Here is a 17,449-nt window from a genome sequence, read left to right as displayed (position 1 = left end):
CTCATGTTTTTTTGGAATAGACCTAAAACGGCTACTAAGAAATTTATAATCTAATCCCAGAAGTGTTTCCTTATACCGAATCTGGCTATATCAAGAAAGAATAACCAAGCTTTTACCAAGAATCCTAAATTAGATGTATCTATGTATATTTATACTGTTGTTCTTAAAGTTTTATGTGCCTTTATAAGAACATGGGTCTCTAGACCTTATGAATCTCTTATGCATATAATCCAAAGGAATATTTTCAATCATTTCTGATATCAAAAACTTTATTGTCATCTCCTAAGGCGATGCTGGTGATAAAAATTTACAACTGACATAAAGATATTAAGAATCATATTTTTCTGTGAAAAGGTATTTCCTATTTGTACATAAAATGCCAATTTGGCCCCAATTTGCTAAAGAGACTATTGGAATAAATACTTCTGTGTTTTGTGTATTTATCATGCAGTGGAAAAGAGAGGGCAAATTCACTCATTTGCATAATATTTTTGCAGTTTATCAGTGAGAAGTATGAATGTGAAGTGACAAAAATTTTTGAGTGATTTGCATTTATGCATGTTACTTATTTAGCAAACACCAACTAATACATATTATCTACCATGCATGCTTCTGAGTATTTTATAAACAACTACTCATTTAATAGCTATAAATCTTATCCTATCCATCCATTCTTCCAATGGCTCTCTAACCTAACTTCAAACACATTCCCTGCACTACACATTCATTACTTTAGGTGTAATATCTCCCAGGCTTTTAATCATTACAAAAACTAGCTACATTCATTATAAAGCAAAACTTGACACCGTTATGGCAGGTCTAGGATCTAAAATAAGCACACAAATAGGCATAAGCATGCTCAAATTAAGGAATTGCTGCAACCTGTATTATGCAAACTAAATTGAATTTTTATCAAACAGCTTCAGATGTCTAGAAAAGGGGGAGAAAAAAGAAAAATATAAAACAAGAAGAGGGCCAAGGGTGAGGTGTGACAATAAGATTTTAAATCAGAGAATGAAGAAAATATCATTGAATTACATATTATTGAACACTGACTCTACCATAGTGCTTGTCTGGTGGTTATCTCTCTGTGTCAGGACTGCCAGAAAAAGTAACATGATGACCAGGATTTGATCCTTCTTGTTTACTTTTATATTCATAATCCTCAAATTGTGCCTAAGCTACAGTGAATTTTAAAATTAATTATTTGTTTAAGGAATGAATATATTAATGCATTAAAAGGGCAAATGAATAAATGTGTGTGTGTGTGTGTGTGTGTGTGTGTGTGTGTGTGTGTGTGTGCACATACTTATGGAACAGAGACCATTATTTATTAGTTACAGTAAGTTTGGAGAATAAATTTAGGGGAAATTTATGGATCCTGACATGCCCCTGGCCCATCAGCTCAGTATATTCCATGTGTGTAACAGATGTGGCTGACACATCACACTATACACAACAGAATATTTCCAAACACTGCCAATCACTGCCACTTGAAATTAAAGTTCACACCTACACTAGCCTTGATATGACTGTATGATCTTGGGGACAAAGTAGAGGGTCATGGGCAGAGGAAATACCTTATTTGACAAACAAGATGCCACTGCAAATGATATTAGGGATCAAAGCATTGTACCCGACCAAGGAGTGGAGGATATAGCTTACAGAAGAAAGAAGGAAACCAAAAGTGAGGTTCACAAGTATGAATGTGGCCAATCACTATCACTTTAGCTGCAATATTTGTGTTATTCCAGCAAATGTTAACACAGGAAACGCCACCGAAGTCAGAGCTATGACAATATTTACCCACCAAAACAATAAGGAAGAAGAAAAGTCGAATAAAAATAACGAGGGCCATAAAGCATTGATTGGATGGTACATACCATAGTCTTATTTTCTACAGGATCCTTTTTACCTTTGATTTTCTTCTGAGTGCTGAAAAGTATAGTAAATTAGGTGTGATGAAGGGGGGGTAGCTAATACTTTGCACTAAGCCTAAGCACAGTATCTGGTTCTTCTATCATGATCACATCATTTCTGTTGAAGTAGAATAGATGCACTAGTAAAATACAAATTTTTTTCTGTGAATATAATTTACCAGTCTTAAGGAATAAAAAAGAAGGATGGTTACTATGTCAGTATGTATAGAAGCCACAGAAGTTTAGAGGATGAAGAAAACAGAAGTGCCAGATTGCTATCCTTACTGTTTAGTAACTCTAAAACCATAGAAATGGTTAAATTAAATTAAATACTATTTGTTTATTTGTTATATTTTAAAGGTGATTATGTAATAGAACAACGTAAAGAAATAGAAATTTGACAACTGGGATTTTAAACCAAAGGCTTAATCAAAGACTGGATCACTCTAATTTGTGCTTGTGTCTCTAATTAGTTATCTCAATTCGACTAGAGAAAACGAATACTGAAGAGATTGTTGTTTTAATTAGACAATTGTAATCAAGATTTATGGAAACATTCTATTTCTTGTGTGGTCATACTAATTTTTTCTTCCTGTATAAAATCTTTGTTATTGATTAACAGGATATTTTAACCAATTTATAGGCCATTAATGTATATACATATCAAACACACACACAAAAATGTACAATGGCAGTGATCATTGTAAAACTGTACATAACTCAGGCTTTTTGCTATTTAATAGTCTAATCTTAACCTCAGTGACCTTATCTCACTGTTTAATTCAGACATCATTTATTCTGTTTCCTAAATGACTATTCTCCTAATACTGTCAATGTCATTTCATGAGAGTCATGTAAATAAAACTAACTGCTCAACACAATTAGAGTATACTTTAAAGAATAACACTGGAAAGTATTTGTATAAGGTACCATTTTTATTATATCAAAGACGTAAATTTACATTATTTTGTCTATAAAACTGGCAGTGCTGTCAGTACATGGAATAAGTTAAAAGTAATTTTCATCTGCCTTATGACATTATAGGATAAATAAGGTGCTTCTTGCAAATGTAGGTTTGTTTCTCTTCACATTTTTCAGGTAAATAAACTTCTTTTGATTTGTAAGATAGACAGGTTTGTTGCATGTGAGGTCTAAGAACCCAAAACCTGAAACAGAAGAAATGTCATAGTTATCATGGAATTCTATAAAATGTCAAAGAAAATATAGAACTTGTGTTTTATGCAAATTTTAGAACTATAATTTCTATGTAATTCAATACAATTTGATTTAATTTCTGTCACTTAGTGGCACAGAGAAGTAAAATTTTAGTAAATTGAAAGTTGATAGATATAACGGAATAGGCCCAGGGAGTGGGCTCCAGAGAATGGGGGAACTGCCTCAGTTTCAAAGGGAAGGGCCCCCTCCTCAATTACATCAGTCTAGGCCACCACCATGGAGGGTCAAGTGAGCAGGGCCACTGTTCTAATGGGGCCTGAGAACAGAACACTGCACTAAATCAAGGATTATTCTTAAACCTTAAAATTTAATGCGCTTTGCCCTAATAAATTTCAGACTTGCTTGGGATTCATCATGACCCCTTTATTATGTCTGATTTTTCTTTTTAGAATGGGAATATTTATCCTATATTTGTCCCACCCTCATATCCTAAGACATAATAAATTATTTGGTTCTCTAAATTTTAAGCATAAGAATTTCGCCACAGAATGAGTCATATCTCAGCTCTGATTTAGATGAGAGTTAGATGAGACTGTAGACCTAAAGTTGATGCTGGAATGGTTTAAGACCTTTGGGGCTATTGAGATGGTGTGAAGGTATTTTGCATATGAGAAAGGTAGGAAGTTTGGGGAGCTGGAGGGCAGAGTATTGTGGATTGAACTGTATCTTCCCAAAACCCAAATGTTCAAATCCTCAGAAAGTTTGAAGATAGGATAAACGGGTGATGTAAAATTAGATCATTAGGATGAGCCCTAATCCAATGTGTCTGGTGTCAGAAGAGAAGGAAACCTGGGCATAGTGTGAAGACATAGGGAGAGGATGGCTATCTGAAAGCCAAGGAAGAGAGACCTCAGAAGAAATCAACCTGCTGACACCTTGATCTCAGGTTTGCAGCCCCCTTAATTCTGAAAGAATATATGTCCTCTGGCAATATTAGCTACTTCTTGAATCCATAATTCTGAATATGAGATTGGATTTAAATCACTGTCTCTTTTCTTAGTTCCTCAAATATCCTTGAAATTATGGCCCAGGTATCCCAGATATCCTTTATTACCGTTTTTTGGATAAATGCAGTTCCTTAAGGAAAACGTCATAATTAAAGTAAGTACATTATGTCAGGTAGATACTTACATATCAGGGGGTAGAACTGAATCATTTTCCCATAGCCACTGATGGCAAATTTCATTATAGTAAACTCCAACCCAAAAGAAAGAGTTCAAAGAGAATAAATTCTAGTGGTAAGAAAACACAAGCAAATTATTATTTTTTCATCAACTGCATGGAAGTACCTTTAAAAAAATTCAACATCATATGTATATTTATTCAATTCCTCCAGCCCACAAAATCATTAATACATGATGAATAGCAATGAAAAACACAACTTCCTGCTCTCATGGAAGATATAGAAAATAAATAAATAGTAAAATGATGGTGTTGGTTTGGGGAAGAAGGGAGTGAGCTTTTTAAAAGAATAGAACCATCACAGATTTCTTGGAGATCAATTTTACCCTCACTGCCTCCCTCTTTGGATGCATAATAAAAAGGATATTCTCTATCAGAAAAACTGACACAGTGGGGCCTCTACTTCAATGATGATGCACATTGCTAGAGTTTGGATCCCTTCCCCATCTTCTCACACAGTGTTCCAGATTCAGATGTACTAGTCACACAATAGTATTAGATTTGGAGCTACAAAAGCTACTACCCTATTAGTGTTGGGATATAACAGGTTCCTTTCTCTCTGACTGAGATATTTCTTATAATGTCTGGCTCACTCTGGATTCATTATTTATAATTTTTTATGAAGAGAATATCAAATATTATTTCAAAATATCTTCCTCTTTTTTACATAACATATAGACCTACATTTTGCATGTGACAATGGAAACGAAAGATCAATGAATGTTATCCTTCAGTTATTGGTCTAGTGTTAAATTGGCAAATGTCAATCCCAGTTCAATCAAGTTAATCAACCTTATATATCTCTCATATTATTGTGATACTCAATTAAAAACTCACCATCTCATCTCTGTTTATCTTCATGAGGCTGGAATTTAGAGATAAGCAGGCATTTTGACTCTCTCTCCAAGATAACTGTTCCTTGGAGAAGTAATAACAACTGCATCTGAACCAGACCCAATTCTTTGGACAAGGATGATAGCAAGGTCCTAGGCAAAAATTCTCTGTCATCACATTGAAGGGATACACAAACTCAGATTTTGTTTATTACTTGTTAAAAACACACCTTATAAATAAAAATACACCTTATGATAGTATAGGAATATTATGTAAAGATGATAAAATTCTATAATAAGATTATGAATTAGATATGCAAACTATTGTTTTTATTTTTCTCTGAACCTGATGCTACCTTTTAGACCCTTTATGTATCAAAGAACATGGGTTCGGAAGACCCGTTTATCCAAGTATCTGAACCATTAGTTTTCTTACCTCTGTGTCATTGTAGCATTTAGAGATTGGAATATCTTCATGTTACATCACCAGTAGATTAATTTTTTGATGAAATTTTGACCTTCCAACATACAACTATGCCTTTTTAAAATTTGTTCTTATATTAGTTAATTTTACTCCCCTACAAACCTATGCGGTCTCATAAGAGTTTCTATAATGAACTTATTTCTGTATCATTATATTGAATATGAATATGTTATTCAATTTTTGGGACTATATCTTATCACTTCTGTAACTATATATTGTAGTACTTTGTTAGAAAGGCTCTATGTTTAAGGAATTAATATAAATAATAAATGTATTTTCTGCTTAAATGAGCTTAAGTAGTCAGGCTATGAAGTCATTGCCTACCTTTTTGTCGGATTGAGGGAGATGTTCTTTCAGAAAATGCTACAAAATAGTCAATATCATAATTAGATCTTCCTGCAAACTGATACATCAAAATAAAATCAAGAAAATCTATGAGAACAAATCATAAATTTTAAAGAAAAATTTAAAAGGAAGTTTGTTCTTTTTTTCCCTTGATAATCAGAATTGAGTCTAAGAAAGGCCTGGCACATGATAAGAAAATGGTAGAATGGTAGAATTTTGATGAGGTAAAATTGTGAACCTAGTCTCCACTTATCATATTATATAAAAGAGAGACTGTTTCCAAAGGAAGACAATTTAGAGGACTCTATGGTTGCTCACAGTTTGTAGTAAAAACAGCCACTGCAATGGCCACGACCATCAGGAGAAGGCACATGACACCAAGCGCACTAGAAATGAGCCTCCATGGAAAAGGTGAACAACCCCCTGGAAGACATGACATCAAAGGCAGAATCCCATGGTGTAAAAACAGTGCTGAGCAAACAATAAAAGAAATAGAAATACCAAAACAAAACATGAGAGAATGATTCACAATTTACATAATAAAATAATGGAAGTAAAAAGCTCATTGTTTTAAGATACCATAATGAATGGCAGAGTATAGTCCCTAATTCAAAAATTCTGCCTTCAAATCCTACTCTTTATTATCTCATCTAAGAAAAGGGAAAAAAAAACTGAGCAAGAAAACTTTCTGAAACCAAAATGAGAAATGATTCACTTAGGCACTAAGTTTTTTCCTATATAAAAAGCAAAAATGGTTACATTCTAAATTAGGAAGTCAAATAGGTATCACTTGTTAATTTTTTCCTTCCACACTTCCTCCTTTCCTTAACTCAGTGAACATATAGGACACCTTACAATGTGTTATGAAGGATGACACCCAGGAGCAGGGACACAAGTATGAGATGCAGCCTCCACTGATGGTTTGTTTTCCACCACATCTGCCAAGTTAACACTTATGAACTGAATTTCAGTATCCCTCCTCCTGCATCTGTATTGCAGATACCTGACAAAGGATGAACAACTTATAGGACTCAAGATAAAGGAAGCATTATCCTGGAATATAAGTTTAGCCAAACTAGCTAGATACTTATGACTTGGCATGATTTTTTTTTTCAAATAATTTAGGATGGAAATTTAGATGGCATCTCCTTGAGCATGTGTCTCCTATGTGTTTCCATCAGGACTCAGAGTAGTCATGCAAAGACTATATATTTAAGCATTCAAATTTAGGAATCTAAGAAATGGCCTTTAATCTTGCCACAAGGTAGAAACACAACAACCTGTTCTGTAAAGCACAAAAAGAATTTAATAAGAGGCCAGATAAATTATTTTTATAACTGGAAAGATTACTATAAAAATGTCAGCTATTCTCAAATTACATGAATAAATAAAACACAATATTAAAAATGAAACAGAATTGTTCTGGAACTTGATTTAGTAGTCTGGAGTAGTTTGGAAAATAGGCAAATGAAAATAATAGGATTTTATTATTTAATAATAGGGGCTCATTCTATTTTTGATTGAGCAAATAGCCTTAATTAGCAAGATTGATTATTAAAGTGAGAAAATTGAAAAAAATGCCCGAGATAGACCCTACTACATTAAGTGTTAAAATATAATAAAGGACACACACACACACACACACACACACACACACATACACACACACACACAAATACCTCCATTAGTTACTAAGAAAAAATCTTGCAACCAATAATCATAGCTTCCCATGATAGCTACACATAATTTATACTTTCTTTTCCTTAAAAAATATTTGAAGTTTAGGAGACATAAAATGTGACTCTATCATAAGCATATAGTTGGATGAATTTTTAGTGTGTACACACTTGTATAACCACAATCCTATTCAAAATATAGAATATTACCAGTATCCACAGGTTTCCCAGAGGGGCCCTTCCCAGGGTCAAAATATAACTATTATCCTTATTTCCATTGCCATTAATTAGTTTTGCTTGATTTAAACTTCATATAAATAAAGTCATACAGTACATGGAAAAGTTTTGTATTTGAAGTTTCTTTATATTTCTATTTAATGTGGAAAGTAACATATAAAGAATATTAAATTATATATTCCAAATCACATAGCCACATAAACAGAAAATAGCCTCATGGGGGACTTCTAAAATGTATACTGTATTTTTAACATTTTCTTTAATAAACATGTATTTATTCAGTCAACAAATAATATAAATACAAATTATGCTTTTTCTTAAAAGCTAAATAGTTTGAATTTTATTAGCAATTTAAAGTAAGCTCATACAAAATGTGCCTATGTTTTTGTAAAAAATAATCCAAGGAAATCTTGAAAACTTATTTTTTATAGAAACAAGAATTTGGTCTTTGCTATTTCAAAAGCTCACCAGCTACTTCTATGCTTTCATATCTTTCCCAGATCTGGAGAAGGAAAGTTGGCTGCAATCACATGCAGAGTTTCAGAAATAAGACTTAACTGCAACTTCACATTAACTGTGTTAAATCTTATCTAGGGGTTAATTTTGTCTTTGCTATATGCAGTTTGAGATCCAAATTTGAGATAAGTATGTGTGTCTTTTGTTTGTTTCAGGATTTAATATGGAGCACTCAAGTGTCAGCTGTATACTACATTCTGGCCCAGAAATCAATCAGTCTAATTACATGTTGACTTCTTGCGCAATAAAATTCTCAGTGCCCCAAACAACTTTCTTAAGTCCAGTCCTCTCAAGCAGCTATGCCCAATAACTTTTTCCACACTTCGACACCTTAAAGTCTGCAGTGAGAGAATTAATTTCCAACTTTTTTGACTTATTCAAATTTTATTCTTCCATTCAGATCTAAAGCAACTCTTACCTTAGCAATGAAATGTCTAAACTATCCAAATTACCTTTTAATTTATTTATAATATTGACCATTTGACCTTTGTTATAATCTACATTGTCAATATTCAATTTTACTTGTATATTTTCTAATTAGGTTCAGAAAAATTTTATGCTATATTTTTGTATCTCCCCAATACATAGCACAGATTTTTTTCTGTGCATGTTTATTGAATATAATATTTTACCTTTGTTAATAATGTTTTTGCTTTGTTATTGTGTTGTTTTATGAAGTTTCTGGTCTTTTACCTCTTTCCTGATGAATGGCAATTGTTCAAACTTAATTTAGTCTTCATACCTTTTTCCATTGTGTGTTTCTGCTGATAGTTCTCATTTAGCGTGGTAAAAGTTATGGGCTGCCCATTCATTTTTATGTAGGAAAAACTGTGGAATAAAGAGTATAAATATCAGTATGTTACTCTATAATTTGGGAAGGTATATTATAATAAAAAGAGGAGTAAAAATATTTTTTAAAAATTGTGTCAAAGAATAGATATGGCCTGTTACCTTTTCTAGATGCATGTCTTCATTATTTGAAGACCCAAATATTTGAAAACGTACCATCAAAAACTTCGATTTAAAGGTAGTAAAATAACCCTGAAAGAGCTCAGAACCATTTGACCAATTCTTATAAGGAAGTAATTAATGCCATTAACAAAGAATTGCAAACACAATTATAGATTTGCAATGATTTTATCTCCAAAATTTCTAAGACTATTCCTCTCTAGCATCATTGCAATTTGAATTGAATTTATCAATTTAAAATGTCTTGCTTGAAATTGAATATGACAGGTGATTTTCTGCTTCACTACTGAAAATAAAAACATTACGTTTATTAGCTGTGCTCCCTAATAAGCATTGCATGAATAAAGCATGAGATTAACATTTGCTTTTCATAATTAATAACTATTGGACAAACATCTTTCTTTCATAATATTTTAGGACTTATTTTTATTTATTGATTTTTTTATAATGATTTATGTATATGTGTTTTTTTTTATTTTTCTGAGATAAACGCCCAGGAGTGCAATTTATGGATTGTGGGATAAGTATATGTTTAGTTTTTTTTTTTTTATTAGTGCATTATAATTAAACATAATAGAGGGATTCATTGTAACATCATATATACACATAACAGATACCTTATTTGTGTATACAGTCTGTCGATTTACTAGCTTATTTCTTTGTTTTATAAAAGTCTTCCTTATTATGAAAAAGTAAATAAGTAATTTAATTATAAAAAAGTAATTAAGAGATTAAATACCAAAATATCTAAATTTCAAAGTTTGAAGAATTTTTGGTTGTAAATATTAGTTCTCAGCATCAAAACTGGCAAAGCACTGATCAAGACAATGTCTGTTATTTGTCAGATTTTAAAATACCTTACTTGCCAGTGTGGTGATACACACCTATAATCCCAGCAGCTTGGGAGGCAAGGCAGCAGGATCTCAAGTTCAAAGCCAACCTCAGTAACCTAGTGAGGCCTAAGCAACTTAGTGAGACCCTGTCTTTAAATAAAATATTTTAAAAAGGACTGGGGATATGGGTCAGTGATTAAGCGCTCCTAGGTTCAATCCCTGATACAAATAATAATGATACTACTACTAATAATAAAATTAATAATACCTTACTCCACTTTCAAGAAGTTTTTACTAAGAAAAATGTGGCAGATATTTGGGAGCCAGAAAATAAATTGCAGTTTTTTTTTTTTTAATTTAAAATGTCTAAAAACATAGATAGTCTCCCCTCAAAATTTTATACTAGTCGTTTATTTTAAGTTAAGGGAGGGAAAATTATGAGTGAAGTAGAAAAGGTTAAACGTACCTGAAATGAGGAAGAAATTCTAGGAACTTGTGCTAAAAATTTAATATGTGGGAATCCAAGGAGGCAGGACCTGGTAAATTAAAGCAGAAATAGAAACTGTCAATCCCAGTAGAAAAATGTGCTTGCTGTGTTGAATATAAAAATTACCTACAGGAACTTCACTTCTTTTCTTTTAGCACCCACAATGTACGTGAGAGCACTGCTTGGAACTCAAGTGAAGTAATGCATTTCATTTCAAGCCATGGTAAATGACAGAATTTGTAAACAACAGGATAACATGGCTGAGAACAAATCTTTTCCAATAAGTATATTTTCATCAAAGCTTTGCCATATTTGCCTCTCAGGAAGCAAAAAGTAAACTAGATTGAGTTGTGATTGTCTAAAAAATGATTTATTTTCATATTCACAAGCAAATGCTATAGATACCTTCTGAGAAATGCATAATTAGGCAATTTTGTAGTTGAGCAAACATAGTATGCACTTACACAAACTAAGACAGCTTCAATAACACAAGGTGATGTTTTCTTATGGGACTCCACAGCACATGTAGTACATTGTTGACCAAAATAACATTATGCAGCACTATGAGTTAAGTTTTATATGTGGGTACAGAGAAATTTGTTCTCTTGTATATTGAAGTTCTCTATGCTGTGCTTTTGATAAGTTTCTTTTTTTTTTTTTTTTTTTTTTTTTGGTATGGGGGATTGAACTCGGGGCACTTAACCACTGAACCACATCCCCAACCCTTTTTTGTATTTTATTTAGAGACAGGGTCTCACTGAGTTGCTTAGGGACTTGCTAAGTTGCTAAGTTGCTGAGGCTGGCTTTGAACTCTCAATCCTCCTGTCTCAGCCTCCCCAGCCCCTGACATTACAGGCATGCACCACCATGCCTGGCACATTTCATTTCTTAATTCATTATTTTCCAACAAATTAATATTACTTGAAATAGTAGTAACTAATGAATTCATTAATGTACTTATACCAATGATTAGCTCATAATTGCAAGAAATGCAAAGATGGATGAATGGATAAATGTTACACAGACAGAAAATCTAGGAGATTACACTGTGGGGAAGTTAAGGAGCTAGTGTATTTCAAGGAGTTTCTATTGTATTCTATTGAATGCTTTCAAGAGATATAATAACATTTAAGGCTTATTAGTGTCTAGAACACCTTTAAAAATGGAAGAAACTAAGTAATGTAAGAATGCTGGAGAAATAGAATGAATAAATCTGCATTATCTTGAAAAAACTGAGACCAATTTGGGTTAATGGGTGTAGATAGTTACCTTACTGAATTACACACAGGTGGCTGAAATATTTTACTCTCATACCCTCTCACCATTCAATATTCAGTCTAATGCATTGGTTCACTTCACTTAGTTTCTCTGAGGTTATTTATCCTCCTCAAAAATAGTCTATCTTCATGTTCACACATTTTCTCAGGGTGCTTCTGCTCCTGAAATCTACCTTCTTGTCTTATTTGTAATGACTGTTTATTCTTCCTTGCACAAGACAACTGATAATTCTACACAATCATGGATTTAACTTTTGCTAAATAACTTAAGCATAGAGATAGTTTCTCTATAATTTGAGAATCTGGGTCTTTTCGATTATAGTAACAAGAGTAAGATTAACCATTTCAATAATCTACAAAACAGAAAATTAATTTGATGCAACTTTCAGGAAAAGTATTTGTTCACTGAAAAACAGGTATGTTGTTGTCTCTACAGAATTAAGGAGAAATACATCACTAATAGACCCTTAATTTTTGTATTTGGAAAAGAGAGATTATAAGAAGATGTATGTGATTCAACCACAGAAACATATTGCTGACTTGTGCTATTTCTTTCTTACCGATACACACTTTATATTTTAATTTTTATTTATCTCCGTTATAATGGTTTTGAAAAAAACTTATACTTGTTCAGTATATTATATACTTTCCCCCTAAAATTATGAATGATGTTATTTGAACACATACATATAAACTTATATAATGGCCCAATAATAAATTAAATGTGATGATGCAAGAAAGATATATATTAGGCATATAAAGAAAACCAAAGAAAAGTATACTTTTATTATTAATGACATTCAGAAGCAGTACAAATAGGTTATGAGAAGTAAGAAAGGTAATCACCATTCTTAGAATAGCTTCATAATGTTCTAAAATTCAGAGGCTCTTAAAAATAGCAAAATAATATTTTAAATCTGTTGTTTGGAAGTATTTCATTTATTTTGATAAAAACTTATACTCTGTTGCCTTTTAAACTATTACCAAAAGCTCAAGTCATAAGAATTAATACTGGGCTGGGGAGATAGCTCAGTTGGTAGAGTGCTTGCCTCGCAAGCACAAAGCCCTGGATTCAATCCCCAGCTCTGCAAAAAATAAAAAATAAAAAAAAAAAAAGGAAAGAAAAAAAAAAGAATTAATACTCTTTCCAAACTCCATGTCTTATTTCTAAGAATACAATGGTAGTAAGGATCAAGAGGCACTATACTTAAACTCAGGTTTATAGGATGCTAGAGATCCCAATTACAAATTTTTTACTGTATTAAATGAGGCATTGATAATAGTAACTTAATGAAACATGGCACTTCTATTTGTCAGTTCAGTTAAAGGTCTTAAATGACACTTTCCCTATAATCAGAAAATGCCTAAAACTTTCTCCTGGTGTATCAGTCAGTTTTTTGTTACTATATCAAAATACCTGAGAAAATCATCATGTAAAGAAGAAAGATTTATTTTGACATGATTTCAGAGGTTTCAGTCCATGGTGAGAAGATACACAATGATGAGGAAGGGGCATTTATTGGAGCAAAAAGATATTCACCTCATGGTGGTAGGCAGAGAGAAAAAAGGACTATAGTCCTTCTATCTCTGAGGGCATATTGCCAAGACCTAAGAATTCTCACAATACCTCAGTCTTTTTTTTTTTTTTTTTTTTTTTTTTTTACTTTTTAGTGGTGCTGGGGATTGAAGCCAGGGCCTTCTCCATGCCAGGCAAGCACTCTACTAACTGAGCTATATCCCCTGACCAAGGGCCCACTTCTTAAAGGCTCCACTACCAGCCAACAGCACCAAGTCAGGGATCAGATCTTTAATACACAGGCCTTTGGGACATTCAGAATATAAACTATAGCACCTGATATGGACCCAAGACCATTTAATATTACCCTAATAAACTATGTATTTTAATGCATTATGTGTTTTTGAAACAACTTTGCACTGATTTGCCTCAACATATAATGGAAGTTAATAATCAGAAGGATATTGCAAAAACAAAGTAAAAATATAGAATGTTTCAGAAAGTTGACTGATACATTAACAACTAGACTTAATCTAGGTCAAGTAGGCAAGTTTGAGATAAAGTGACTCAGGAACAGATATTCCTTTCTTTTTATCTAGGTACAGACCCTAGATGAATAAATGGAGGTAGTAGTTTTTTTTTTTTTTTTAACTAAGACATAATATGTATGCATCTTAATGTACATTTTGGTAACTCAATACATGTAGACAATATGTAATAAATTAAGGTAATAAGCACTTCCATATCTTCAAACATTAATCATTTTCATGTGTTGGAAATTTCATATTCTTCTTTTCTAGTCATTTGTAAGTATACATTATTTAAATCAATAGTTACCCTACTATGCTATAGAAAAAACCAGAATTCCTTCTCTCTGTGTTGTGGTGACCCTTTTTGAACTTCTTTCCCTCCACAATTCCCCCCTTCAATTCCTAGTCTCTATGAACACTGTTTTATTCCATTCTTCTACAAGAGTCTTTTTAGTTTTCACAAATGAGAATAAGTGGCATTTGCCTTTCCATGTATGTCTATGTCACTTAACATAAGACCTTCAGTTCCTCCATGCTGCTGCAAATGACAGGGCAGGATCTTTGAACGAACGCTATGAATTTCTGAAAGGCTCTGGAGGCCTTCAGTATGTCAAAATGTTTGTGAGCAAAACCACCCAGGGGAGCTTTTTCTTTTGCTCATCCTTTCCTGGTTTCCAACCCCACTCATAAGAGTACCCTCTCCAAAAAGAGAAAGCAAAAAGTTATCAGTACCTTAAGGACTCAATAAAGACTCCAGAGAGGACTTGAGGAGACGTAAATGCTTCTTTCTAGGTTGACATCTTAATACACCAGAACAGGAATAAAGAGAGGAACACAGGATAATATAATTCCTGGGAAATTCTAGCATGGTGGACAAGATATATTTAATAAATGATCCTCAAAGTTAGTTTGCCTTAGAGCCAACAAAAGGACAACTCTACTCACTTCCTTAAAGTTGAGATCCACAAAATCAGAGTGATGGCAGCTCCTTTGTACTCAGATGAAACCACAAAGGGAGCAGTCAGTTAAGGAACATATTACTAGTTGTCCTGGCCTTCTACCTCCGGGCTTGGCAAGTTCAACCAAATGGTCTTTCCTGCCTGAAAGATACAACCACAGCCCTCAGGTCATCTTCACTGCAAATTTGTGGTAAATGTGAGAAGAAACTCATTATGCCTTGTAAAAAGTCAAGTGTGAAATAATTTCACACTTTTTCTTGTCAAGATTTGTCAAGGTTGCTTCTCAATAAATAAATTCAATGAACTGCCCAAGATTTTGTACACTGCCTCTAATCCCTATCTTTAATTTTCTTGGAGACATTTTGATATTATGTCTAAAAGCACATGTTTGGTATCACATAAGTCAGAATATTAGTTCAACTGTGCCATTTATAATTTTTGCAGTCTTAGTCCAGTTTAACGCTATAATCTGTGTATTTCTGAATCTGTAAAATAAAGAGAATAAATGTGTCCTCGTCAAAGGGTTCATCTAGAGATTAAATGAGAAAACATTGTTAACTACTGTTATTGGGCCTTTTTTATTTCTAATTCAAAATTTTTTTCTCCTCCTTTGGTTTACCTATTTTTTTCTTTCAGGAAATATGTCATGAAGTAAAGTCCTCATGATATAGCAGAATCAAGAACTTCTTTAATTCTGTAATGTAAGGGATAACATCAACCTCCTTTCCTACCTCAGTGCCTAATTTAAAATCTTCCCCAATTTTATACTGATGCCAATGGTCCCATACTTGAAAGCACATATACATTGTTCATGGCTAGATAAAGTATATTTTGTCAGTCATGTATACCTTACTATATATGATATAATTATAGATTCAAATGGAACTCAAAAACTGTTATTTTGAAGTGTGCAGAGTTAAAATCTATTGTAATAGAATGATAATGATGTTTCATCTAAGTACATGGGTCAAATGAAAAAAATGTTTAACCATCAATAAGAAACTATATTTAAATATAATTTCATACAATAAAATACATATTTAAAAAAATCTGAAAAGTTTATTAATGTCAATAAACAAAATTTACTGTCATTAGAATTGTTCTGACACAATGCTGTACTCTGCACAGAGTAAGAACAATGATCACATAGTATTTCTTAGAAAAGTATCCTCTAATATGTCTAGCTTCTGATGCTCATTAATGAAATTCTATGCTGGTTTTTACTTGATCTGCGAAAGATCTATAGAAGTTGTCCTTGAAAGTCTTGTAGAAAAAGAAAGATTGGCTGGCCACTTCTGGCTTAGCCATGGTGGCTTTGCCATGGTGGCTAACTCTACTACCAACCCCTCGCAGCTGCTGCCGCGAGAGCTTGTGGACAAGTGTATAGCATCAAGAATTCACATTGTGATGAAGAGTGATAAGGAAATTGTTGGAACACTTCTAAGATTTGATGACTTTGTCAATATGGTGCTGGAAGATGTTACCGAGTTTGAAATCACACCAAAAGGAAGAAGGATTACTAAAGTAGATCAGATTTTGCTAAATGGAAATAATATAACAATGCTGGTTCCTGGAGGTGAAGGACCTGAAGTATGAAAGAATTTCCTTGACTTATGCTAGATTCCATTTTGTTTTATAATGGCAACAAAATAGATTTTTTTAAATCTTCTAATGTTTAGATTCTCTAAAGCTAATTTTCCCGTTAAAGGGAAATGCTTTGAAGATGTATTGCATGACCATTTTTCTAAGTTAATCATGATTATCTTGGAAAAAGAAGAAATTAGTGTGTTTTTTGAAGACAAAAATAAAGGTGTTTTTGGTTAAAAAAAAAAAAAGGTTGTAGAACTTTTAGGGGAAAATATAGGATTAAGGAATTCTATTCCATTTGCTAATGATGCTAAAAAATCATCTGTTGACTTAACATGCAGGGCCAAAATGCACACTTGCATTATTACTATTCTGTATTGTCACTGTCACCAGCCAGGATCGAAATCAGAAATAAGCAGATTGTGACTACCTCTTAGCCAACAGTGATGGTAAGACTCCATACATATTAAGATGTATCGATATCATAGATGTTAAAATGTAAAAACTGTCGCTGGCTCTTTGCGGTTCCAAAATCCATGGATATTTGTCACCGCCTGCAGCAACAACTTGCACGGGTCTTATGGGTGGTGGAGTGGAAACTGAGGCACTTCTATCTTTCTCTTTGGTGCACTGCTTTCTTGCTTGTTTATAGAGGATAGAGGAAATGAGATTTACTTGCTTTGAGAGGAGAGAGAGAGAGACCCAGCTTATCAGAGAGAAAGAAACTTTGCTTAAGAGAGAAACTTTGAAAGAAAGACAGGCTTTTTTTAGAGCTTAGAAGGAGAGAGGCCTGCCATGCCTTAAAGTCCTACATCCTGAGAACTAAGGGTGTGTCTACCTAAGGTCCCCTAGTGATGCGTCTG

At 33.1% G+C, this 17,449-nt stretch overlaps 2 protein-coding genes across 9 annotated transcripts; one reads left to right on the top strand and one right to left on the bottom strand.

The window, feature by feature from the left end:
• Positions 1 to 2,833: 2,833 nt before the first annotated feature.
• Positions 2,834 to 15,923, bottom strand: LOC306662848 (killer cell lectin-like receptor subfamily E member 1). 8 transcript variants are annotated; one of them, XM_079143025.1, is made up of 8 exons: positions 14,986 to 15,923; positions 10,697 to 10,766; positions 9,171 to 9,256; positions 6,318 to 6,422; positions 5,979 to 6,017; positions 5,175 to 5,338; positions 4,287 to 4,387; positions 2,834 to 3,085 (listed from the first exon to the last, which is right to left on the bottom strand). In XM_079143025.1, exons 3-8 carry the CDS (start codon positions 9,238 to 9,240, stop codon positions 2,950 to 2,952), a joined length of 615 nt encoding a protein of 204 aa, XP_078999151.1. In that variant the 5' UTR covers positions 9,241 to 9,256; positions 10,697 to 10,766; positions 14,986 to 15,923; the 3' UTR covers positions 2,834 to 2,949. The 8 variants fall into 8 exon arrangements, with proteins under 8 accessions (XP_078999151.1, XP_078999148.1, XP_078999150.1 ...); XM_079143022.1 differs by having other exon boundaries at positions 6,318 to 9,256; XM_079143024.1 differs by lacking the exon at positions 14,986 to 15,923 and having other exon boundaries at positions 10,697 to 10,840.
• Positions 15,924 to 16,121: 198 nt separating this feature from the next.
• On the top strand, positions 16,122 to 16,834 carry LOC306662851 (U6 snRNA-associated Sm-like protein LSm5). The gene has a single exon (XM_079143033.1). The coding sequence runs from the start codon at positions 16,200 to 16,202 to the stop codon at positions 16,593 to 16,595; it is 396 nt and encodes a 131-aa protein (XP_078999159.1). The 5' UTR covers positions 16,122 to 16,199; the 3' UTR covers positions 16,596 to 16,834.
• Positions 16,835 to 17,449: the final 615 nt, after the last annotated feature.

The sequence above is a fragment of the Sciurus vulgaris genome (assembly GCF_902686455.1).
Source record: "Sciurus vulgaris genome assembly, chromosome: 5".
NCBI classification, from domain to species: Eukaryota; Metazoa; Chordata; class Mammalia; order Rodentia; family Sciuridae; genus Sciurus; species Sciurus vulgaris.
Note: the sequence above shows the minus strand (reverse complement) of the source record. Positions and strands in the feature narration are given on the sequence as shown.

Coding starts and splice junctions, on each gene's coding strand:
- LOC306662848 (XM_079143022.1), bottom strand. CDS start 6,513: ATGTTTTGTTTTGGTATTTCTATTTCTTTTATTGTTTGCTCAGCACTG. Junction 6,018..6,317: donor GGCTGTTTTTACTACAAACT/GTGAGCAACCAT, acceptor ACTATTTTGTAG/CATTTTCTGAAAGAACATCT. Junction 3,086..4,286: donor TCAGTTCTACCCCCTGATAT/GTAAGTATCTAC, acceptor CTTCTGTTTCAG/GTTTTGGGTTCTTAGACCTC.
- LOC306662851 (XM_079143033.1), top strand. CDS start 16,200: ATGAAATTCTATGCTGGTTTTTACTTGATCTGCGAAAGATCTATAGAA.